The following is a 26,453-nucleotide window of genomic DNA, read 5'->3' on the forward strand; positions in this document are numbered from 1 at the left end:
CGAGACAAGACGTGACATCATTCAACGTCACTTATGGGGAAACCACCCTCACTGTGTTTTTGTAACATATTCTGTCAATACTGGGATAATGATGAAATTTGCCAACAAGATGAGCATTTTCAACTTGAATTACTAAAATGATTCAAAAAGTGTCAACTGTGCAATGTCAACTTATTAGTGTCTTGTTATTGTGTGTCGGTTCTCCAGACAATTTGTTTGATGCCAATTGAGACGTGTTGACGTAAAAACAATTAGGGGCAACTGGGAACTTGTTGTGCAATGTGTTTTTATGCTTGTTTGAGGCAGTTTTTGTCATTGAATGATGTGGTTTTGCATATTCTCAAATGTTAAAATGTATCTCTCATGTGTCTCCCATTAAGATTAGATGATCGTTAGTTGACAGGAGATTTGCCTCGAACCAGCTGATGGCAATGCACGGAATTTGAATTTTTGCCTTTGCACTTTTCAAATGTTCACCTGAAATATTTGGATGGGAAGCCACGATGTGTCTTCTTGGTATTTTAATGGGCTTCATCTAAATCTCTCAATCAAAACAAACTCCTCAGCGAGACTCGAATTCCAATTGGAAAAAAACGCACCAGATGTCAAGTTGATGCACTAAGCTGCATTTTTTTTGGGGAAGATCAGACGCCTGAATGGTGTGAGAATGGTTGAGTGAATTCAGGTCAGGGAGTTTCTTGGTATTCGTTGCTCTTTTGGCCTCCACCCACTGAGACAGGTGAGCACCCCAGAGGCTACAGAGGAGGCGGGTGGGGTGGGGGTTACCCAAATGTTTACACATGGTGCGGGTCCTCCTAATCCGCCTCTACAGCCTCAGGCAACTTACCCACGACCTTCCGAGACACTATGAAGATGCATACTGACAACCTGGCTTACAATCACACAAAGCTATGACACACACACAAGGCACACCTGAACGTGAGTGTGTGTTTGAGACGCAGTTTGTCTTTGATTGAAGGCGACAAGATGTAGAGAGGCCTTCCCTGACCTTGTCTCACCCAGTGGGATTCTTGCCCACTGAAACGGTCAAACAGCGATCTCTCATTTAAAAGCCTAGAAAAATGGCGACCATCTCGCACGTACACGGCAAGACTTTTGGACCTTTAACCTCTCCTACCCCCGCTTTACTGCCACCATAACAGCTGCAGTCAGATAAGCGGACATGCAGGAGACATACAGGCAGGATAGTAAAGACACAAAGGGGCTATTGACAAACTTGTGGAAATAACCCGGTCTAATTATGGTTCTTTGTCATAAGACGGGAAAGCTACCAAGTCGATGGAGGGCCAGGGATCCAACACGCAGTAAATCCAGAAAATCCCATAATCAGTGCCTTCTGACAGATGATGGATGCGATGAGATTCTATTAATAGGAGTTCTGATTTAAGATGTTTTGTCAGGTTACACGGACAGAAATAAAATTTACTACAACACATCTTAGAAAAAACACATTAGTTTACAGTATTGTATGTGAATTTAAAAGCCAGATCGTCAAAAAAAAAGTGGTTTAACAAATAACTCAACAACCATTTGTTGTTTCATAGCTAACTTCTCCAATAACAGATTACAGTAAGTAATGTGACAAAAGGTCCCCATCCTTACACTTTAAGGTCAGCAACTAATGGTTATGTTCATAATCCATTAATCTGTGGATTAAAAAATGTGTTTTTGATTAATTGCTTCGTCTATAAAATAGTAAAAAATTCGCATCACAATATTCCAGAGCCCAGAGTGACGTCTTCAAACATTCTTTTATCTGAACAGCACATCCTGAGCAATAAGTAATGTTTTGGCAATTTAGGTTGATAAACACGGTAAACTTAAAGTGCAAGGCTAGCGATTCTCTGTAGTTTTCTTGTGCTCAATCATTTCCATATAAGGACCAAAAATCAAATCCTCGGCGACAGAGCTCCACTGTTATCCGAAAACTATTCAGCGAGCCACACTGTTGCACTGGATGACATGTTCCTTCATTATCACGAACACAAACACTGCAGTTTATTTTCAGTCAAGCCCCAATAAACCCTCCTGCAGCCGTAAATAGTTAATACTCAATAGAGTATCAAATGTATTACTCCGCTGCTGAAAATAGTCCCCAACAAATGCACTCTTTACTCCTTTTTTTTTTAGCTAAGGATGATAAAAACTACTGTGCCCAGCAATTCAAGGGAACTATTCAGCATTTATCGAAAGTGAAACTCAACTTGTGACAGATTTTTAAAGATTTACATTTTCAATAGAAACCAATAGACTTGGAGTGAGAGCCACAAACGGGGTAGGGACTGGGGTAGGAAGGTATTGAGGCTAATGCATTGTTGGTTTAGGTCTTTTTATGGAACTTGTTGACAGTAGGAAAATATAAAACATGATCAACCTTATCCTTTAAAAGTCCTAGATTGTTTGTTAGTCAAAAAAGTCAAGCCGTAATCTTTAATCCTTTCTCAAAGTTACTTTTGATTAATTTTCTGTTGATCGACCAATCATATCAGCACTAGAAGTTTGAGAATAAATGTCTAACATTAAAATAATATGTGCCATTCTTGAATCTGCTGTAGTTTAATTCCAGGTTTGTATTTCTCTGGTTTAAATTCACTAAAAAGAAGGCTGCTGCGTTTGCTGTACTCAAACTGTCAATCAGTGCACTTTGATCCCAATCTGATCATTTGCCACTGAGCTCTCAAGAGGCTGACCTACTTTACTACAAATTGCTGATGCATCTCTTGCATTCATCTGCTCCTGTGTTTACTTGCACTCTCTTCCTCTCTGCTTTCTAGCTGTCTGTCCCACTTTTTTCCCACCTGAGCACCAGCAGTTTCTCCTCACCCCCTCCCCCACCCTCATTTTTGCTTTTATTGTCTGGACAGGTATGGACAAGCCAGCTTGTTGTTTTGAAATGTGATCTGGTAAAAGTGGAACACACCTAACAAGCTGACCATCCAGAAATGATTCTACTTTAGCACAGAGCTAAAGCTATTAACTATTGTTATAGCCTTAACAGTGTCATTGGGATTAAAGCAATGAATTGAATGAGAGCTAAACAACCTTGAAGAAGCTAAAAACAAACAGTTGCTGCAGTTTCACTTGAGAGCAACACCTTGTTTGTCTTTTTTTCTCCCCAGAAGAGCAAAGGGGCACAAAAAAACAACAACATTTTAGCGAAGAAGCAACGCCTCCTAAACCAGAAAAGTATTATCTTGAGTGAGTACAAATGCAAAACCCACAGCGTCTTGTGAAATAACCCGAGGGCTACAGTGCTAGACAGGTGTGCAGCAACGCAGTCGGGGCGGTTTCAGCACACATTGCCTCTGGGCTCGAGTTTCTTTCTGTTTTAACATTCGTGCACGGGCCAAAAATTCTCGGACATGCAGATTAACTAATAAAAGACAGAGCTTGTGCACTACTATGGTTTGTGCTTTCAGGGAACTGCAGCTCTTTGTTCGTCTTAAAAACATTTTTTTCTTTCAAGACAAAGCCATCACATTACTGTATTTGTATTAAGTGAATGCACTGGGTTCAACTCAGGTGGTCTCTTTTATAGTCCAGGTTTAAGGACAAGTTCAACGTCCAACTTCATAGGCGCTCAAACCCCCAGATGAGACCCTCTGACCCACGGAGACACTTTCCCACATTCCCTGGATGACTCAGCAAGCTCATTCCTCTGAAATTGACCACTAAACCGAGGCAGGAGACAAACAAAGCAGCTCGACTATCCACGTGCAGCAGCGAGGGCTGCTATTATGGGCTATTAAGGCCGCTGCCATTTAGGCCACAAGCCAAAAAAGCCTGGAAAGCAACAGGGCCTCCTCAAAATATTGGTGTCACTGATGTTTAAAGGGCAGGTTGCTCTCAGTCATTGATGCCTAATGATTTTAGCCTAGTTTGAAGAAAAACGACAGGCAGAGACAGTCACCTTTAGGTTAGCAGCTGAGTGTGGTGGAAACACCATAAGGAACACAGTTAGCATTTGCAATGCTGGGCGAGGTGAGGGAGGTATGGGGTAGAAGGAGGTTGAGGTGTGGCCTCCTGGAACGCTTCCCCACACATATACGTACACACACATACACACGCAGCCCCTGTCTGAGCGGCAGGTGATGGGGCAGGTGCTCTCCAGACATACAGTTGTGGGGGGAGGGAGGAAGTGGGAGGAAGGTGGGGCCCTGCGGTGAGCTGAGTTATAAATCTGTGTGTCTGATATGAGCAGGCATGCAGAGGGAAATCAAATGTACAGCGGTCAGAGGCTAGACATTCAATCACAGCAAAAGGTCTATGTGATGACTATTCAGAAAAAGAAAAATCTCAAGTGCAAATAACGTGCGGTAAAACAGGTCCTGATTTATGCTTTGTGCTGGTACACGTCTGCCCAACGTGTGGTGCATTCCAGTCCAGACATACCGTAGTAAATCGGATAATCCAAAAAACACCCACAGCTATCCATTTGCGCTCCAGCCAAAATAAGTACCTCCAGACTCTCCACACAACTGCAGCAGACAATGCACATGACAATACGCTTCGTCATTGGGACGGCAGACAGAACAGGCAGCCATCACCTCAGCCCGCCCTCCCACTGATGTAGTTTGGAAGACGCCGGGGAAAAAGTCTGGAAGGTGGTAATGTGTTTCACATGTCGGTCACAACTGTCACACTGAGAAGAAGGGAGAAGCTTCCCCTAGAATTAAAAATCAGGACCTGGCTGCTGAATGTCATTACTGCGCTGTTGTTCATCCCTCGTGAAGCCGTGTAAATGACTCGGACCAGATGGAGGCTCCCCATGAGTTAATAAACAAAACAGTGAGACAGGGTGAAAGAAAACTTAAACCCCTGTGCACTCTGGGAAATGCACATGAACACACACACACACAGATCCACGTAACCAACCCGAGGTTCTGTCTTCGCCTGAAGCTACAGGCAGAGAGGGTGTTTGAGTCTTATGCTAAAATATCCCACGGAGGAGAACAGAGAAGTTTCAGCCATGTACAGTTTTTTAACAACCCCTCATCCAACATACTCCAGACATGCACTTACCTGCCCTGCTCCGCAACAACTCTCTGCTGCACTGTAACCATCACATTCAAGGCTCACCTCACTCGGCACTGCCTAGGGAGCTGCTGGAAACATTATCGATGCAAACAGTGACTTGTTCAAAGAGAATACATGAATGGTAAAGCCAACAATCCCACTGGCAGGACATGTGCGTCTACTTGCTGCTGGGTATTTGGCTGCCTCTAACTTTTGTGTTGCAGGAAAGTAAAAATGAAATGTCAGATTTCACAATTCAATCCTGTACGCCACTGCAATGCACATACACATAGGCCTATTGAAAAACTAACATTTAAACAGCTGCCGTTGTTAGTTGACACAAAACAACGTCAAGGCAAACCAGTCCTGATAACAGGTCTCATACCTGTGTTGTTTCCTGGATTCTACGCTGAAGAAGTATACCTTTGTGTTCAGAGCTGTCATTTCATGCGATGCACCTGACAAGCTGCACAGCACTGCTTTTCTCCCAAGTGCACCACACAAAGCAGACCCTTCACTCTCAGGCAAATAACAGCTCAACTTTCGCTCAGGAGCAAAAACAAATCTCCAACTGGGAGCAAAACGACCATTGAGGGTGAATGAACGTCTATGCTTGGTTAGTTATTGTTGCTGTTACAGTACCTCATTGGTGTTTGCAGCCTAGTGTGTGTGCTGGATCGTAGCCAGCAGCTGTGTGTGAATCCATGCCATCCCAGGGTCAGGCCGAGCCACTCTGCTATCCATTGCTGCCTTGTGTTCCTCCCGGCTTTGCTCCCCTCCTCTCTCGGTGTCTTTTTCTTTTGAGACTCAGCTCAGACTTTTCCAAATCTGTGCTCCTCTGCCTGGTTCTTCTCCTCCCTCTTGTTCACCGCCTCCTCGGGAAAAAAACAAAAACAGGTTGAAAAACAGCCGCCACTTGCTGCTCTCAGAGCTACTTGCAATGCAGATCCCCGATAAGCTCCTCTGCTCTCCCTAGCCTCTCGCTCCTTTTCCCTCCCTCCCTCCCTGCTACTGTTGGGTAAGTGCTCTCTCATTTTCTCTCATTCTCCTCCCCCCTCTCTCGCCCTTCCTCGAACTCTAATAGTTATTTAGTGTCTCATTTCAGCACCTGCTTCAAGCCAGAAAGAGACACAGACAGGAAGGAGCACACAGACTTGAAGAAGAAAAATGTTGCTCCTCGGTGGGAATGTGTACAATTTGCATGTGCACTTTGTCAGCAAAAGCCTGTGTGCTCATGCACTTTATTTTAATGTGGGAGGTTTGCATTCACAGCGAGTACAAAGACTAACATGCAATGCAAAAGTGCACATTTGCATGTTCGCCTTTTTACACGTACACAGCACTGTGTGCAGATCCATCGCTTGAAATGTGTGTGTGTGCGTGTGTGTGTGTGTGTGTGTGCCTTCATGCAACTTTTTCTAAACGTCAAACCGAGTTGGTGACAGAAAAAAAAAAAGCTGCTACGGCATGCTTGAGCTCTCTCATCTCTTTCTCTCTGCTTGCTGCTGTATCAACTATATTCACTAATCAAACATGAAAATAACAGTGGTGGTGGTGGTGGGGGGGGGGGGGGGGGGGGGGGTTACAGGCTTGAGCAATTTTCCATTTGTATCACTATTCTTACTGTGAATTATTTGGCAATCTAAAATATTTTGGAAGGGATAAAATAAAGGATCTACAATACAACTAGGATTTTCAGATGAGATAAAAAAAAAAAGAAGCATGGGGCACGTTTCATTGACACAGCTATTTAACCCCAGTAGCTTTAAAGCTGCACTAATACATATTTTACATCAACAATATATTAAATGACGTGAAAGGTCTCGCTTGTGGTGATGATTCCAAACCATGGGATCATCCCGACTATCAAGCATTTTAGCCTCTTAGCTATTTGTCTTGGTTTTCTGACCTGTAAACTGCTTTCTTTTGCTTACTCAGCAGTTTTCAACAGGAAAGCTAATTAAAGTTCCCTATTTTAACTTGTTTTCTTCAACCCCCCCAAAAAACAATGTTGCTTTAATGTTTTGATTCATCTGTATGGCCGTATCACATATATTCTATTTCAGTTCAAGAGGTGGAACAACACTCAAATAGAAATATTTCTTATATCGTTTGCAGAATGTATTCCGTAGATTTTGGGATCCCGCCAGAATAAAAAAAATACAGTTTTCAGGGTTTGAACAATGTTTTTGCTTGTTGTCCGTGAGGTTTAAGTGGTTATTAATAAATAATAAATATTTATGAACTCAGACTGTTTTGTTGCTAACGTTCAAGACAAAATCTGCATAGAGATGGGTGTTAATTAAAATATTATTGATTATCCGGATTCAGTGGAATTGTATCCTGATAAAATTATCATGTAATGTAGGATTTTTCTAACTTAATGCATTCAAATGTAAGTTGATTGCATTGTATTTTGATTCTTGTATGTTTGCATTTACTCTACATATTGTGATATATTGTAATACAGTATATCAGTATTGCAAACATATTCTTATCACTACAGTATATGATATCGATTCCAGACATATAACACAGCTCTACAGTTTATCTGCATTATACTCAACATCTCAGAAATGGTTCAGCCTCATCAGAAATGCAAATAAAAGACTTTTAAAAGTCGATTTTTTTTTGGCCATTTGACATGCCGTGTTGCAGCGTTTCGTTTGCTGCATCAATTACCTTGTGGCTGATTTGGAGCTTTATTTTGCAGCCTGTGCTTGTGAGCTTCTCCTTCCTCGCTCCAGCAGTCGTTGAATAAGCCAGCAGGTGTCCACGATGCATACCTGTGCTCACTGACAAGTACTAACTCACTCTTCCTGCAGGCTATTGCAGAGGAACGCACAGCAATCATAACAATCAGAAGATTAATGTGGCTAAGAGAGGCGGAAAGGGAGGGGAAAGAGAGTGCGTACATAAAAAAATAAGGATGATACAAGTTAAATAAAAGAGACAGAGGGAGGAGAGAGTGCAGGAAAGGGTGAAGAAAGGGTGACAGAGGTAGAGGGGGAGAAAAGGGAAGAAGATAAAATAAAAGTCAGGAGTTGCCTAAAGCCACAGCCATTGGTTTAGCTTGTGAGGGGAGGAGGGAGAGGAAGAGAGAAATCATCAACCAACACCTGTCTGTCTGACTCCTAATTAATCAGCGTCCTCGTTATCCGTCTGCAGGTCTCTTCTGTTTGTAGAGAGGAAGAAGAAGCATAATGTGAAGGTAGATGGAAAGGCGTGTAAGCATACAGTTTATCCCTGCAGCACAGTGAGAAAAGTACATGATCAGCATTTCAGAATCCCACACTGAGGAGGCATATGCATTCATCAAACTACATTTATTTTGGTCTAAAAGGTTTTAAATGCAAAACAGCTCACACATCAAAATATGTCCTATATTTCACTGCTGTTTACAGTATCTTACAGGAGCAACTCTGAGAGATCCTCCATAGTTCAAGTAGAAAAGATGGACATGCCTAGCATCCAAGCACAGTTCACATGTACAGTATATGTGTATATACTTTGCATACTAGTGTGTAGATGTCTATATATGCTCTTTGTCACATTGAAGACAACAGACAATCTATATAATAATAACAGCTCACAATCAATGCCTTTTAAAAATGACAAAAAACTGAAAAAAAGCCAGCTAGTGGTTAAAGGTAGGTGCACTTTGACCTCCAGTCAGAGGCCATCAGAAAAAAAACAACCACAATGTAAACTCAAAGGGGCACTCCACTGATTTTACACATGACGATCAGCTTACTCACTATGGGGAGTACTGGACAGCCTGGGACACAGGTTCTTTAATGTTGACCGTTGCAGCACTTTGTCAAGTCTGAGAAAATAACCCTAATGATGTCATGATGAGTTATCTCTGCTTGGGTTTAAAGACTACAAGTGTTTGGGGGAAGTGCAGTTTGAAAGGCATATATTTACCAGGCAGGGAGAAGTTGGGGGGAGTGCTAATATTAGTTTTAATAATATCCTCAGTGCTCCTCGACATAGAAACGCAACAGTGTCCTACACAATGCAAGGATACTAAAGGTTCATGGCCATCAGTTCAAATCATTTTAACACAGTGGTTGACTCTAAATATAGGCCATAGTTGTCAGATTTAGCCAAACGTGACCCAGAGGGAATTCATTGAAGCTTGAGATTGTTATCAGTGAAAGAATTTGAAGGTCAGTGATTGGATGTTTTTGAAATTGCACCTTGGTAGGTTTATTTATTACCTGCACCCACACAACCCGTTATGAACGCCCAACTCGCTAAATGCATTACTCAACCACGCTAACCCACCCTCACTGTCAACTTTATGCATTATAGTAGCACAATTGCACAATCTTAGGAGAGACATGCATGATGGGAAAAATAGGAGCCAGTGTTGTTGAAGTTCGACCCACACCAGGGATCAGTCAGGATATCTCAGCCTTTGCTCCATTGTTCCTCAACTTTATAGAAGTGCAATACTAAATGATAGGAGAGCCCCTTTAAAGAGTAACTAAACAGCTCAACAGTAGTATTTCACCTCTGCCCACGCCCAGCTTCACTGATGGGTGTGGTTGGGTGTACTCTGCTAGACCTGCAACCACACCCAACCGTGATGTCCAAGGGTCCTGGAATACACCTGAACATAACTGCTTCAAGGTGAAAACTTAAACCACTGGAGATCAGCAAACAACATTTTCAGGGGAATTCAAGTTCCTCTTTAATGTCATTAAAACCATATAGCATCAATGTAATACTACTAATACTCCGGTTGGGTCTGATGCACACTGCTGCAGGTATTAGGTCAGTGTGAAATTGTAACTAGAATGAACTGAACATGAAGTCTGATAGCATTAACAATTCATGCTGCAAATTTAGTTAGCCACTAGAAACACAACGACTTAAATTACTGGCATAGATGTGGCTTCACTAAGGTACATATTATGCCTGTTACTTTGTGAGTGTTGCATTTTGGACACGGATGCTATTGAGTTTTTCTACAAACTAGCCAAATAAATGTCACTATTCATCTATACATATTTTAAGACATTACTTTTACATTTCTGCCAAGACAAAAAATGTATGCAGGTTTAAAGCAAATTGGGGGCAGCGCATCAGCAAACCGTATAAATCACATGTTCTGGGTGTTTTTCTTCCGCTTCCTTCAGGTCCGCTACGGCTGGGTTGCTGTTGGGTCAGTACCCCGTAGGGATAAGAAAGATGTGGATCCTTTTCAGATCAAAGACCGATTTTGGAACATCTGAAGATACATTTCTATAGGCCTAAATATAAGTCTTAGACTTGTGTTGAAGAACTATGGTCTCCAGATGAAAAGGTGAGTTTAGCCTCCGTTACACACGTGCTTATCTTAAAGTCTGCCCCGAGGTATGCACATTAGTGAATGAAATGAAAACAATCCCAGTGCAGCGCCAGTATTTCACTCAGGGACAAAGTTCACTCATGTTATCCCAGATGTGAAGGAGTGTCTTTTATTCCTCCAATACCCCCTCAAACCACTCGCACCTTTCCGGGCTGGAGTCCTAACTCATGTTTCCAAAGGACGCGTCGCTTGCTTCAGGGGAGGCCGTGCAGTTGGGTTTGGACGCAAAAGGAATGGGGAAGGAGCACAGAGACAGAGGAGAGAATTAGTTCTGTCAGACTGACTACTGCAAGAGTGGAGAGGGGGAAAAAAAGCTGACACAGACAATCTATGTTGCAACATGCTACTAAGTTACAGCTGGCTGCTACTATTATTTTTACATTGTGAAATTTGCAATAAAACATTTTAGTAAAATATGACAATTTGCGTTCTTCCTGAGAATGTAACTATAAGCTCGATGTCAATCTCATGTCTGTGAGTTCAGTATGAAGCTAGAGTCTGGATGTGGTTAGCCTAGCATAATAGGCTAACCACCTTGAAGGAGATCACAACAGCTATCCTAGCAGCACCTCTAAAGCTAACTAAGTAACATGTTGAATCGTAATAATATTGGGGACTTATGCGTTTACACTTTCGTGATGAACAGGTGGGCACAGTGACTGTGTGCAGCCTCACAAAATGTTGTTGTGGAGGTTGCCAGGTTTGGTATAGTATTACACCTTTACAGAGGCTAAAACTATGACCTGTGCTTACAGACTGTATCTGGCAATCGGTCATGCTGCAAAGAAAGCACCTGCAGTCCAAATTAATGATTTCCAAGCAAAATTGTAACAAAACAGTTGTTTGTGCTAAAATACAGTAGAACACAAGTAACTGCGCAAATCATCACTTTCAATAATTTTACGTATCACTGTATCACCCAGCCGACATCTATGACAAAGAGCTCCAAAACAAAGAGACAGGGAGCGCCACTAGAATTTATGTGCCCCTTGATAACAGCAACTATCTTTCCTAGCACCACTGGGGCCCTATCTTTTACAGATATTCTGTTCGCTATTCTGTTATGTTACTTATTTATCACATATATCAATTGATAACATAGTTTTGTCGAGAAATGATAAGAGGTGTTACAGTGCTGTTGTGCTGTGTGTGTTGTGGCGTCCATGATTCAATGCCAGTGATTGAGTAATGAACTTATGTTCCTTTTCATTTGATCAATTCTGCTGTGGTTACTGAAATGCTGACATCCTTCTCGAGAATGCCATTTACTCAGGTGTTGTGTAGTACTCACCTGCCCTCATCCAGCAACATTCACTATATGAGACACATGACAACAACATGGGTCAGAGCACAGGGACACACACACACAGACGCACAGAGGAGGATGAAAACACACTCTATGGGATGGTATTCTCCACAAACAAAATATGGATGTGCAGGCTGTGATCCTTGAAGTGTGCGTTTGAACTGTTCTACTGATTACTGTTTACTTCCTGCTTGAACGTAATGCTTTAAAAGAGCAGCAGCACTAATAGAGGAAATTCTAACGTATGCCAACAGCCCACAAGCTCTATTGATTATATTCATCTGACATATTTGGCTCGGATCCCACACAGATTACCTTTAATGATCATGTTGCATGCAGTGTAGCGAGTTTATAACAGCTAGTCGAGCCCCAGGTGCTTTGCAAATGCTCTGTTGAAGTGTGTGCACGGGTGGGTGAGCTTTTAAACGCCTTTAAAATCTGGAATTCATTTATGAGAATCAACAGTGACAGGTTTAACGCTGCATGTGAACTCTGGTGGTGCACTGTTTTATTGATCACCTGTGTGTTACCAAACAGTGCAGAACATCAACACCAAATATTAAAAACAGGATTGTGAAATTTAGGGGAGGTGTCATAGAGCTAATACGGACCTACGTGAGTATCTAATTAAATAACAATAAAGAGTCTGTATTATCCAGAATAACAAGGACATTGTTCTGGTCACCTTCATTGTATTTGTGTGGCAGCAGATTTGTAGCAGTTTGAGAGGCAGATATCTGTAAACCTCAGCCCATAAAATTAAATTAATAGCTAGATAGAAACAGGGCCAAATAAGAATATAATTTTCGGTGATTTGGGTAAACTTATTGTTTGAATTCATTATTATTTTATACATTAGAAAAGTTTGAGGATAACTTCGATATGATTTAACATTGATCACTATCATCTCTGCACACATCAATGCATATAAATGCTCTCATGCTTATCAAATACAGCCTCATATTTCCCTCTCATTAAAACATGTGAGGACCCCCGATCTAGAGTCTAAACTGGCTCTTGTCCTAAATATTCAAATACAGAACTTGTGTGTTGCACTGCATTGTGTGTGTGTGTGTGTGTGTGTGTGTGTGTGTGTGTGTGTGTGTGTGTGTGTGTGTGTGTGTGTGTGTGTCCCACACTCTACTGACCTGGGCTGGATGTGCCTGGAGTGGCAGGGGCGGCCCCTCGGCCTCGACTCACCAACAGAGCTTCCTGGTTTTCGGCCAGAGCCTGCTTGGCCAGGTAGCGCTCTCTCTTGATCTTCAGCTGCAGGGACCCGGGGACATCAGGCACGATCCAGTCGATGGCTCGCAGCACGAAGAACACCACATGCTGGTGAAGGGGAAGACGTGCAGACAGCAAGACATTAAGCTCCTCGCCAGATAGAAGAAAAAGGCAAGTCAAACAACTTTAAAAAAGATGTTGAAAGCAACATTTTGAAAAAGGGTTTCACCCAGGTCTTGCATATGCTCATGCAACTTAACAAATATGAACTTTGAAAGAGAGACAGGGAGAAGAAGGCGTTGGAGAAGAGGGCAAAGACAGAGAAAGTGAGACATGGTAAACTAGCAACTACAAAATAACATATGAACTACTTATATGTGTCAGCATTACACAAGATGGAAACACTAAAACATACACTAAGAGAGGGCTACATTGGTAGTATTTCAAGTACGCTGGGAACAGAGGCACAACAGGGAATAAGGATGTGGGTGAAAGATATTAATGGTAACTATGTGGGCATTAAAATCACTGAAATAGGCAGAAAGAAACAGATTAGCAAATATATACAAAGCAGCTCCCTTCATACCTCGAAAGCAATGATAAAACCAAGTCTGACGGCAAGAAGCTCCCAGAAGAACAGTGAGTAGTTTCCATCGTCGTCTCTGTATGCTTTATATCTTAAAAAATAGAAAATAAAACAGAGTTACTGCAGAAAATACTGTGTAATGGTTAGTGTGCATGATATGCAGCAGCAACTATGTGTTACACTTCAGTAACACTATCCTCTGATCTTTGATCTGAAATCAACAAGATTAAAATTAAAATTTGGCATTTTTTCAGGATTTTGCAATAATGACATGAAACAAAACATATTTGAGAGGCAAACTATAGAATTTCAAACCAAAGTGTTTCCCCACTCTTAGATGACATGCATTCAGGCAATCAGCAGACAGTTTACCTGCACATGGGGTTCTCAGTGTAGTTCAGTGGGGCGTAAGCTAAGGTGAAGTTGACGTATCCACTGAGATCGTTACCAAACTTGAACTGGTAGAGCAGACGAGGTAAAAAGTCTGATGTGAAGGCTATTAGGAAAGCCTGCGGACGGCAAAGAGAAAAAACGACAAAAAATGACGTTGGAGAAAAGAGATCAGCATCCAGTCTGACGTGGATTTAATTTTCAATGGGCTCACGTTGGCGATGACGGACAGGTGTGACAGGGCTTCCAGTATGTTGAACCAGACTCCGATGTTCTGGGCGCGCTCAGCCACCGGCCGGCGGTACTCGCACGCAAACTTGTGGGCGTCCAGGCGGATTTCCACCCAGTTGTTGAGGAGGGCAAAGAGCGGAGCGAGGGGGAACGCTGCCACGAAGATGGTGATGAACCCAAACTGGAGCACTGCACAGCAAGTTTTTTTTACATACGTTCATCATAATCTATTTAATAAACATTTGAATAGCAGTGACGTCATGTACTTAGAATACAGTAGCTGATACTTGCCCATTTCCAGGTACTCTTCGAACAGGCCCTCACACTCCACCAGCTTGTAGTCTTCCTCCCAGCGCCGAGGCTCATGGGATGCATTCTTCCCCAGCACCTTGGCCAAAGTCCTCTTCTGCTTCCAGGCCTTCACTTTACTATCAGAGCAAATAAAGATGAAATAAACATGACAATAGCGTTAATATAGAACTTTTGTAGTCAACACATGGAGGTCAGAGGTCATGAACAAAAACATCTACAAAAACAGCTGTTGATTTGATCTTATTCTAGTTTAAAATGCCTTTCATGTTTGTGAACACAGTTTTTATTTATCTTTTGTCTTTACTGTTGTCATTTTGTACACCCTGGTTACAAACTATAATTCAAAGATATTACATTACATGGATAACTGTTAGCTTAATTTCAGTGTTGATGATTTGCCATGAGCATGGGTTTTTCATCTCTTCAAAGCTGGAAACATTGTTTGACAAGTTGTTGTCAGAGTAGCCAGTCTCTGAGGCTCAAATCTTTAAAAGCAGTTACAGACGGTTCTATTGGGGCTTTGGAACTGGCAACTTAGTTCTTAATTCTTGCTCTGCTGTAACACAAATCTGCCTAAAACTCTCCGTACATGTCAAAGATCAGTACCATATAGCCATTTTAGCTCAATCCCACTACAATAATAATAATAGCACACAAAATCTTTTATGGTATTGTATCTAGGTATGAGACAAATCGGGTGCAAAGCAGGTTTCCTTTAAAACGTGCCCCTTTCATCTCCTCAGTTGCAGCCATCGTCTGAGATATGAGCAAGAATGAACGACTGGAAACAGGTGCGCTGATCCGCCCTGCCAGTGTTTCAATTTAACCTTCCCTTTGGGTCATCAATAGGACAAACCTATTCTTCAAAAGGATTGAAGACTTGAATTGGGACACAGCTACAGTATAGCAAGAAAAAAAAATACTTCAACAAGCAGAACAAGCCTAGCTGCCAACTCACACATTTAGCTACAGTAAATCTCTTAATCAATCTTACAGCAGCTGCACATAAGACTTCCCTATTGTTATCAGCATAGAGATCTACATAAAAATATATGGCCTTGATTTCACCCTGACAACTGCACGCTTATGTAAAAGAAGTGGTGTACAAAATAAAACTTGCCATGACTAACTATAGCAAGTAGGTAGGTCAAGAAAAGTTGAAGCAAAGAAAGCAGTAACACAATAAGAAGAAAATCTGTCGACCCCTACACCCTTGTCCTCAGCTTTTCCATGCAGTTTCCATTTTGCTGTCAGTTTCCGATCATCTTTTTAAACATCTCAGGTTGTGTTCCGTTTCACAGGCAAGTAGCATTACCACGAAGCCTCACAGCTCTCTCTCTTTGGAAGGCCCCTACAAACTGAAGGTAACTCTTCGGTTTACCAAAGCTCTCTGAAATCTGATTCTGCCCTGTTACACACACACACCCCCACCCACCCACCCACACACCCCCACCCACACACACACACACACACACACACACACACACACAGTGTGCCAGTGCTGCAGAGGTACATCAGTGAGCTTTACTGCACCAAACAAACAGAGCTGCAGCGCCGTCTGATGCAACACCTCAAAAAACAATGTCATGCAGGCAAAAAAAAAAAAGCAACGTATGGGTTTTAGTACGGAGTACAAATATCACATGCCCATATTATGCTAATTCTACTTTATTCTGATATATTTCATTATATTTGACAGTTCTGGTTTAGTTTTTTAAGGCTATTTATGAGTTCAAGCTGACGATTATAATTTCATTTTGAAAGTTTCAATTCACCAAATTGTACTCCTGTCCGACTGAGAAAAGCTTTTCTCGAAGAGGCTTGTAAGTTCAACAGACAACAATTTCCAGTAAAATAACAGTAAAATAACAGGAAACCAGGACTGGTATATACTGTGGACAGGAAACATACGGGATAATGAACTCCTGAATGTTGTTGATGAGTTGCTTTCCCACCATGATAATGAAGAGTTGCTCAGCCAGTTCAATGAGGCAACCACCAGGACCACACTGCAGTAGAGTGTGAAGACACAGAAACACAGAGCGATATGACACTTTTTACACACTTGGATAAAATAAAAATGCAACAGCAGGGATATGCAATACTCCCTCCCTTTGACATTTACTGATAGATTATAGACTCACATCTTCATTTCTCATCCCAAACAAGGTCCCATAGTTGCTGGGGTAACCCACAAACCTACCCACACAGAGAAGTAAGGAAGTTAAAATCTGTTCTTCATTCATCAATATTTTCTGTGTGTCTGTTGAAGACTGACTTGTGTCTCACCTTCCTTTAAAGAAAGCCACATAGAAGGGGGACGAGTAGAAGTTGACAAACTGGAAGATGAACACCTTGAAGATGAAGGCATTGTCATACTGGGTTTGTGTTCTGTGCATCTCTGCAACAGAGAAAACACGGACACAAAACATTAGAGTAGAACTAAAGTCATCATTTTACTGTTCGCCTTTGTTTTCTCTTCCACATAAGTTTGCCTAACAACAAAGGGTTTCCTTAAAACCTGTCTGGGCATCTGACATGTTGTCATGTAACTTGGTGAATATATTGTTATCTTAACTTATTGAAACAATTTGGACAAAACTATGTAAAAACAAACCAAGAAATGAACTGAAATCATCCTCTATGAAAGCAAATGGAGTGAAATCGACACAGCAACTCAGAGCAGAGTGAACCATATCAGACCATTAACTTGAGCTGCACATATTCTGATTGACCCTTGACACCCTCGCTGAGTTGCTCATGAGATGGCCCTGTTGGTCGGTTGCTATGTTGGTCAACCCCTTTGGTTCATAAGAACTTTAAAGCATCCTTTGACTTTTCGTCTGGTGCCATCATCAAGCCAAAATTGTACTTTAGTTTATGACCAAATAGGTGAAGAATTAATGACATTTCCTGCAACTCTATCGTGTCTCTTGTTTGTGTGCTATTGTGTTTAGTTAAATGATAACATCAGTGGTTGGCCACAGCAAGGTTGCACCCTAGAAAAAGGCGTTCCGAGGTAGCTTCTGTCTCTGAGAAAATTCAAATCTCCACAACTGATGTGGAAAAAAAGAGAGATAAGAACAGAGCAGAAAAACGGAGGCCATTTGATGCTGCTGTAGTGTTCACTGATGTATATGTGCATGCGGCAAAAATGGGTCCTGATCTTATTATTAATTAAATATGATTATTGTTATTCTCCATCTTATCGCTATGCATTCTATGTATACCCTTATCATATCTTATTTCACATTATGGCATTCTAACCCTGTTTGATGTTCATTTTATGTCTATTTTCCTTAATTATAAAAGAGTTTGAGCTGCATTTCTTGTCTAAAAGGTGCTATTCAAATTAAGTCTACTTTTACTATTAATACCCCAGAGGCTGGGATCAAATTCAAGACATCATCAGCTCTTTGAGGAGTCTCATCTTTTAGTTAGTGGAGATTCAATGAGAGGCTGATATCAATATAGAGCATTCTGGTTTGAGGTGTTGGAGAGCGGTATTGATTCTTACCCCATTTAGTGAGCTGCTCAGCTAATGCAGTGTAGACCTGCCCCATCAACAGGATAAGGCCCAGATTCACAATACTGCCAGAGATGTTGGCTATGGTCCCTGCCTGGAGAGACACACGGAGATGTTGAAGGAGCTGACGTACACCTGTAGCGTATGTAGTCATTACACTGCTTTTAAATCTAAAATATATTCACAATAGAACAAATTAAATTCACACATCCATCGATGAAGATGCCTTATGCAACTCTGATATACCTCCGTACGCAGGACGGGGCTCCCGGTGCGGAACATCATCAAGCTGATGATCCCTCGGCACATGACCACCGTCACCAGGAAAATCATCACCACACACAGCTGAGAGGGAAGAAGCAGGGACATTGGGAGGAAAACATCACAGTTGATGGATTTTGTGAAGGAAAACAGCAAAGAGATATTCCGAACTTTTGAACAACAGTATCTCAGTGTCGTAGTTCTTCGTGAGATTGCTGCTTACAAATTATATCGCACACCATCATAGCCAAATGGGGTGCAGCCATCATCGTCTACACCACACTCCTCCTATTTGGCTGATTTTTCCAGATACCGGTAAGTGGTCATAGATACTATTCTATGCAGTGTGCCTTTACGGAGCTGGTACCATGGTAGCATTTTCCATTTTCCACCTCGATCATCATTGTCAGTAGAAGGCTTGGGAAAAATGATCCTCAAATCCCTGTCCAAGAACAAGTTAATCCTGAGACTGAACATAATGTGTATGGCTTAGATTATCAGATAATATCCAGCCCTGTGGGCCAATGACCTGGATTCATTATTAGAGAAAGGTTCAGTTACCACTGCAGGATTCAGTGGAATAGCACACAGGTGTGAACTCCACCTCTCTTTCTCTTCAGGGTCACAAAAGTAGGAGCTGAAAAGACACACTGTAGAATGGCAATGATTGTTTGACTTGATAAAAGATTATGTCTATAGAAAACAAGTGGAGTAGTTAATCACAGTAATCAAACAAACTGCAATGTGTTCATCAGATTAGAAGTTGGTGTTATTGAGAATCCAATATATTGCATCAGGAAAACATGCTAAAATTAAAAGAGCACAATATCTGCCTTTAACACACAGGTAAACAGTGTCTCACCATCATAATGATGACCATGGAGCCAGTGAACATCCGGGACAACCTGGTATTTTCTGGAAAGTAGGGCTCTTTCACCCCAGTCACTGGGTTTTGTTCCATAGTCGGGGCCATGGCTGCGAACTCTGGACGAGGACGCTCCTGAGGAAACACAGTGATGACATCGGCATCAATGGACACACTCTTTGCTGTTTTGCTGAGAACGATCCAGCTGCAGACTTCAGGTCTAGCGACCCAATGGGTACAGACTAGAGTAGGTTCTCCAGAGGTGACGCTTGTAACGCCATTAACATAACAGCTAAAAATGTTTTATTATTTTTGTTGTTTACTCAGGATGGGAAGGTAACAGTATTCTAAGTTTTGTGTAAAAAGTTCCCATGGACTTAAAGGGCCAGTGTGTAGGATTTGGCGGCATCTAGCGGCGAGGTTGCAGATTGCAAACAACTGAAACGCCCGTGAGCCAAACGAGTAGGAGAACTACGGTGGCCCATGCCAAAGAGCCAGTGTTTGGTTTGTCCGATCGGAGCTAATGTAGAAACATGGTGGTGCAACATAGCAGACTCCGTGAAGAACACCCGTTCCGTATGTAGATTTAACGGCTCATTCTGAGGTACCGAAAACAGACTATTTTCAGGTGATAATATACACTGGCCCTTTAAGGTCTGCAGTTGGAATCTGTTGGGATTAATAGCCGCTGAATCATGACCTACCTAAGAACCATAAAGTTTATGAGACCAACATGGTCATACTCGTATTGAAAGCAAGCAAGAAAGGAAGGATTGTGAGACCTCTTCTTCATGGAAGTCCATGCAGTCCCAGTGATGGGCCAGGGTGGCCATCTTTCGCTTCCAGTACTCCAGGAAGGTTACGGCCCAGAAGGACATGAACACACTGAAGAGGACTGTACCTGGGTGGTCAAATAAGTAGCCCAACTGCAATGCAGAAAGTACATCAGCTTAAAAGTATTTTTGCATTATAATTTTAAAAAAAAAACAGGGTTAGCGAAATGTTTTGAAGTGCGTTACCTTGGCCATAGTGCAGATATCAGACATGTTCCAGGCCTTGCATGTATTACAGAGAGGACACATCAGATAACTACCTCCGCTGTTACAGATGTCCTTACTGTTGACACATAGACACTGATTAGTTACAACTGAGAAAACACGTTTTAAAGCATTCAAACAAGGACCGCTTTTCAGATTCTGATGCATCAGGTGGCCGAAACCATTTGACAAAAACAATACTCGTGGTTATAAATGTGACAGCTAAGCGATTGGGTGGATTAACTCTGATGTGTTTTGCATTCACACCAGGCCAGGGCATATTGATTGAGTGAGAAAATAGGACGGATGGAGGGTGTTGAAATCAGTCTCCCAGCTTGCTGCCAGGCAGCAGAGCTACTGCACTTTCACTTATTGCAGTTATTCAGTGAGGCACGACAATGACTATACACAAGCTGCACAAATAAAGCCTGGACTCACTGAGAAACATCTATCTTCCTTATTTATGTCATGTGGAGATTATCAATCTGCACTAGTAGTTCATTATCACATGAGATGGCTGCAGTTTGTTTCCGCAGACTGCTCTCCATCCGCTCTACACTAATCAGAGGCTTTAATCTATAGTCTGAACTAATGAACCTCATTAATCTGAGACATTTGGTTGTATTTCTTCCTGAGATATTGACTTGCCTTCCGTTCTCTCTAACCTCCCTCGTTACTTGAGGGATGAATTTTCAATCCCGAAAACCAACAGGAGGCCATAGAAAGAGAACGGTTAACACAAAACAATTGGTGAAGCAACATTAGGGTACAAACACACTTATCTACAATGCTATGTAGGTAGAGTAGAGCCCACTGCATTGATGAATAATGAATAAGAATTTGGGCACAGACATACCCCTGTGGATTGAATAATCAAGCGGTTTGTTTTCATGCAGGGTGGACTCTGCTTTGATATATTTGTATGTAAAACTGGGCCAGCTTTACATAATGTGGGAGGAAGAGTGTAAGTAGATTTTGAATTTCTGCACGATTCCAGTATCCATTCAAGAATCTTCTGTCTGTGTGTGAGTTAAGTACGAGGCTGGACTATTGCAATGGTGCTGGATACCATTTCTTTAAGCAAAGGTTTTGGAATAGGTGTCTGTACAGGCATTATGGTACTAAACCTGGCAACCTCACTGCAGCAACAAGACACCAGGAAGTCACTACTAACACAAATACAGTCCTACTAGTAGCGTACATATCAAAACATAATGGCTGTAAAATTGGCGGATCTCCCATTTAAGATTTTCACCAAAATAACGTGATGTATTTAGCAATTAAACATGTAGTTTCTGTGTAGTGTGTGGACTCACGCGGGTGCGTTGGTACCCATGGACATGACTCCAGACACAAAGACCAGGGTTCCAACCACAGCCGCCGGCAGCAGCCAGGCTGTGTAGAAACCTGCAGAGACATAAAGCTCCATTAGACTGCAGCTCTCGGCTGATGCAGGGATGTGCAATTACATTGCCGTTTGATGCTGGAATGTCCATGACGAAGAGGTCGGGTAGGCATTGTAAAAGACGAAAGCTTGTACATCACCCCAAACTACTAATTTCAAAGCACTGAACCTAATGTGTCTGAATACAAATTCGTATTTACCCAGCCAGGCAAAGTAGAGCGCAATCTTCTCTCCAAAGTACTCCCTGATGTGGTCCAGTGGTTGGTACTTGTACCATTTGCCCCAGCGGGCCCAGTAGTGGTAAAGAATCTGCCTCTGGTTCAGCTCGTCAGGACGGATCTCATTCTTTGGAAGCTGAAAGGGGCCCTGTGAAAAAACAACAACATGTTGATTAGAGAGAGAACAGAGCACAAGCTTTTCACCCGATTAAAGAGCAGATAAATAATATCGTACCTCGTGCAGCGGGAAAGCTGCTTTGTACACCCCTTCATTTACCAGTCTGTCCACACCAACTTCAGCCCTCTTCCTTTTGCCGTACACCGTCCTGGCAAGAATCTCATAGACCTGAAATAACACACACACTCTCACTCCATGAGAGAATCATTTCACCGAGTACATGCACTGTAGAGGAATTCCTGTTACTCACAACACGGTGTCTCTGTGTATTAGTGAAGTAGGATTCATGGTCGTTGCAGCCAAGAAACCTGTAGAAGACGGCCATTCATTCAGCCAACATACCCTTTTTATATATTGTGATTCAATCTGAACCGATCCACCCATTTATGATTGTTAATTACAACTCACCTGTTCATCTTTGACTTGCGAAAGGCACATGTGTAATAGTCCAGCGGCCTGTTTGGCACTGACTCCATCATTACGTTAGGTATGCATAGTCTCTTCAGAACCTGAGCAGATGTGTTTAAGTCCAGGTTTGGCTGTGCCTGGAAGTCAAACACATCGCAATTCAGTATGAAGAACATTTATGTTCGTTCTCTTTATGAAGTTACAATCCTTAAAATTGTATTTTGTGACACCTGTGGTTACTGGTGGTTAACGGTAAGAACATTTTGCTGATAGAGGTCCTAGATTTTTGTTAGAAATGTTGAAATCAACCATTTGGGGCAGTAAACGCATCATCAGCTACTCCGTCAGTAATGAAACAAAAAAATAGCAACTTGTGTCTGTTTACGACACAGCCAAACAAACTCAGAGGGCTCAGAGGTTTCAGTTTCAGTTTTAAGACCAAAACAGCCAACAACAGCATCCGTCATGTCCAGTACGTGCATGCATCTGTTCCTGTGAGTTCCTTGTGTGTTGTTATATTTGAATCCTGCTCAGCAGAGGCGGACTCTGCCAGACACAATAAAAGTGGGGTTTGATGTAATAACAACACTATGCACACACTAACACTAGCAGCTCTGTGAGTGCTGTGAGCTAAATGCTAACCTCGAATACTAAATGTGCACGATGACGATTCAGTTCAGTTCACTTCAATGCTACCATGCTGATCTTTAACAGGTGTAATATGCACCATGTACCTGTATAATATATGATGTATAATGTAATGTATGTGTATAATGTGTTTGCCATCTTAGTTTAGCATGCTAATGTACTATAATTAGCACTAAACACACAAAGTACAGCTGAGGCTGATGGAAATGTGATTAATTTTGCAGATATTTGGTCATAAACCAAAGTAAAGGACAAATATTTATATCAGATTCTGTAGCAAGCCATCCAATAATCCATAATCCAAAAATGGCAACCTCATGGTTGCGCAACAGGAGAAGTCAAGCGATCTCTAAAGTCAGTAGGATACATCGTCTGAGAACCATGAATTTCTGTACAAACTTCTGTGGCAATTCATCTTGTACATATTAAAATATTTCACATGAAAAATGATAACTTTGACCAGCTTGTTGCACAAGATGAAACTTCAGTGGAAATCATTAGAATAACACACAAGATGGGCATCTGAATGTCTGTACAAATTCCAAAGCGTTCCATCTCATAGTTGTTGAGATATTTCAGTCTGGACTCACACCCGATAGGCCAAGAGGGCCATCCATACAAATCTTGAAATCTAAAATAGACCCATTCGATTATAAACAGCTGCACTGACCTGCAATGGAGCTCTCAGACAGAGTTCCTCAGCGTAATACAGCAACACATCCCAAGGAGCGCTAAGTTTCAGAAAATGTATCGTTTTCTTTTCATTCGCCGTTTCCTCCTGAAGAAAAGAGAGGCAACACAGGCAGGTTGTTAATAAGGCCATAAAAATAATAAGTAGACTTATTAAGACATATTTATAAGATGATGATCTTTAATCTGATCGACAGCACCTTTTCCATGAGCAACCCAGCACTCTCCAGATTCTGAACAAACTTCTCCCTCCACTGTGCCAGCTGTGCCTTCCTTCGCTCAGACCTGCTGTTCTCCTCTTTTGGCGCTGCTTCCCCCTCCTCAGCGGTCCCCTGGCTCTTCCCCTTCCCTCGCCGTTTCCTCTGCGAGCGAACCTCCCACACCAGGACAAAGTCTAAACCCAGATCAACAAAAAAAAGGTCCAAAAGGTTAAGTGAAGGACTGACTCAGCACTTGTCATCTATCAGTGAGCTTGTGACAACCAATACATTGAGAACTGCTGATGATATACCTACCGATTTTGATTCTTCCATCTCTGAAGTAGTTCCCCAGCTGTGGAACTGACTGGTTACTTCTTGTATTACAGTGACTATACATGGGATCATCACCACCCATATCGTCAACAGCTGCGGCTGCAAGCTAGAAGCATCCAAACAGCTGAGTTATTATCAAAATCGGTTAGAACTGCTGGCAAAAACAGACTATTTTCTCTTCTTGTCCTTTGTTCTGTTTATTCAGTTAATTTGCTCTCAAAGAGGTTTAACCCATAAGATCCTGTGCCATTACTCAGCATCATAAAAGCCTCCACTTTGCAATAATGAGCCCAGAAAGATGAGTCAGAAAATGATCACTGAGCTTTTTACAGTCTGATTGAGAACAATCTTTCAGTGCAGTTAAGTTCCGTTGCACAACAAGACATTTTTGATTTTCCCGGCAATGTACAGTGCCTCATACCACATTGTACCCCTGTAGATTTCAGATTTACTGCAACATCTCAGAGAAGTCAGTGAGGGGCGAAGGGATGAGCAAAGCAGCAGGGTTATGGCCGCTTTGTGAATGTGCAGTCGTTTTTTTCGATATCTATGCGACTCCTACACAAAAGGAAATACTGCAGCATTATAGGAAAAAAGTCAAATACTGCTTACACATCTAGGTGGGATGTAGCTCCCGTTCTGCAGGCTCCCATAGCCATCTGTGGTTTGCGCTTCAGCCTCGTAGTCCAGATTCAGGAGGACCTCTCTGTCTCCCTTCAGCAGCTCTGAGCCCTTCCTCAACATGGTGAGGCAGATGACAAAAGGTCCTGTGGAAAAAATCTGTGCTTATTACTGAAGTCATTCTCATGTGACATACGTACTTAAGAGAAAGAGGCTGAAAAGAGAAAAGAATGGCTGATACTGTACCTCTACTGTGGTGAAAATTAGGCTGCCGCTGAAGTCTGGATTCGCAGCAATCTGTGCTTCCCTTGTCCTCCCCCTCTTCTCTATCTCTGCATCCGTCAGGCTCCTCTGCTCCACTGATAAATGTGGAGTACCGTAATGGACCTAGCATGCAGGCAGCAGCCGACCCTTAACAGCTTTTCAGCACAGCGCGCATCCCCACTTCGTAAATAATGTAATAGTCAGTCTGGGGTGGAGAATGGGAGAATGTGGCACGCTCATTATGCAGGGTATAACACGAGTGGGGGAAATCTCCTCTTTGATGTGAATGGGTATTCCCTCATCCACACAAGCTGCTTTTGCACATTTTATTTAATTGTTTTCAAAATGTACACATAATTAACAACATTTAGTACCAGCGCTAGAAGAGAAGCTTCACCCCTATTAGCTTCATTTCCTGATGTACGTCATCACAGGCACAAGACTACACGCCTTCAAATGCTGTTGGTCGATTTTCAAAGATCCTCTTATTGGACAGCCTCAAAAATGCGTCATAAACAGGTGACACAATTTGTTTTCTCCAACACACCTGCTTCTATTCAGCGGTCTGGTTTGCTGCAGTCAAAACAGAGCTAGATGTATGAAGAGTACATGAAGAGATAAGTAAAGAGGAGGAGGAGAAAGGAGAGAGGGAGGATGCATGAAAGTGTAGCGCGAGAAGAGAGGGATGAATTAAAATTGCATGAGAAAGTGTAAAAAATGTAGAGCAGAGCAAATGAGGGGAAACACAGAATGATTCTAACATCAGTATCATTTATTGGATAGAAATACAGTGTGCTGTCTGGATAATTAAAAGTCCCTTAAGAGTCCCCTGCAAAAAAGATTGAATTCACCAACTACGGCTAATTATGAGAGCGATATAGTCTATACAACATTACAGAGGTCATCTCAATCAATCTACTGTTTCAACTGAGATTCAAAGTCTTTTGAGAGGTTGAAATTATAAATATAAGAATATGAAAACAATATTTGCGTGGAAAAATACATTTTATAACCATAAACACAAAAATACTATGTTATGCTGCCAAGTTAAGGCACTTCACCTACACATGATGTCATCAGAGTTACTTTTTAATGAAATGACTGCGTTACAATTGGGGGTTTAAAGCTCGAAAGATGTGGGCAGGGAGGGTCTAATGAAAGATGCATTCAGATGAATTATGAAATGGATCCATTGTTTTTGGAGCTTGACCCAAGTTAGGGACTAAAGTCAAACAAGCACTTCCCTATAATCCTCTTTGATGCTGTTCTGTATAGTTGTGTGCAGAGAAGACGACGCACACTGGGAGAAGAGTTAGGGGCTCGTCGAAACCATGGCAGCACAAGTACACCCGAG

At 42.0% G+C, this 26,453-nt stretch overlaps 1 protein-coding gene across 1 annotated transcript; it reads right to left on the bottom strand.

Annotated features, from left to right (window-relative positions):
- Nucleotides 1–9,222: 9,222 nt before the first annotated feature.
- On the bottom strand, nucleotides 9,223–25,733 carry ano11 (anoctamin 11). Its single transcript, XM_076092906.1, has 25 exons — nucleotides 25,082–25,733; nucleotides 24,827–24,981; nucleotides 24,197–24,320; nucleotides 23,882–24,075; nucleotides 23,662–23,769; nucleotides 22,344–22,480; nucleotides 22,186–22,243; nucleotides 21,993–22,103; nucleotides 21,740–21,905; nucleotides 21,451–21,541; nucleotides 20,117–20,213; nucleotides 19,880–20,023; nucleotides 19,095–19,232; nucleotides 18,218–18,316; nucleotides 17,963–18,065; nucleotides 16,735–16,846; nucleotides 16,590–16,644; nucleotides 16,357–16,454; nucleotides 14,425–14,561; nucleotides 14,117–14,322; nucleotides 13,885–14,021; nucleotides 13,513–13,603; nucleotides 12,851–13,034; nucleotides 11,688–11,710; nucleotides 9,223–10,588 (listed from the first exon to the last, which is right to left on the bottom strand). Exons 1-24 carry the CDS (start codon nucleotides 25,227–25,229, stop codon nucleotides 11,694–11,696), a joined length of 2,910 nt encoding a protein of 969 aa, XP_075949021.1. The 5' UTR covers nucleotides 25,230–25,733; the 3' UTR covers nucleotides 9,223–10,588; nucleotides 11,688–11,693.
- Between the last annotated feature and the right edge of the window lie 720 nt (nucleotides 25,734–26,453).

This window comes from Anarhichas minor, unplaced genomic scaffold, assembly GCF_050575085.1.
Source record: "Anarhichas minor isolate MPS153535 unplaced genomic scaffold, ASM5057508v1 ptg000003l, whole genome shotgun sequence".
NCBI lineage: Eukaryota > Metazoa > Chordata > Actinopteri > Perciformes > Anarhichadidae > Anarhichas > Anarhichas minor.

Excerpts from the sequence above, each read along its gene's own strand:
- ano11 (XM_076092906.1), bottom strand. The coding sequence starts at position 25,229 with ATGCTAGGTCCATTACGGTACTCCACATTTATCAGTGGAGCAGAGGAG. Across the intron at positions 21,542-21,739 it reads GCTCTACTTTGCCTGGCTGG|GTTTCTACACAGCCTGGCTG; the intron begins GTAAATACGAAT and ends ATGTCTCTGCAG. Across the intron at positions 14,562-16,356 it reads ATTCAGGAGTTCATTATCCC|TAAAGTGAAGGCCTGGAAGC; the intron begins GTATGTTTCCTG and ends TTGCTCTGATAG.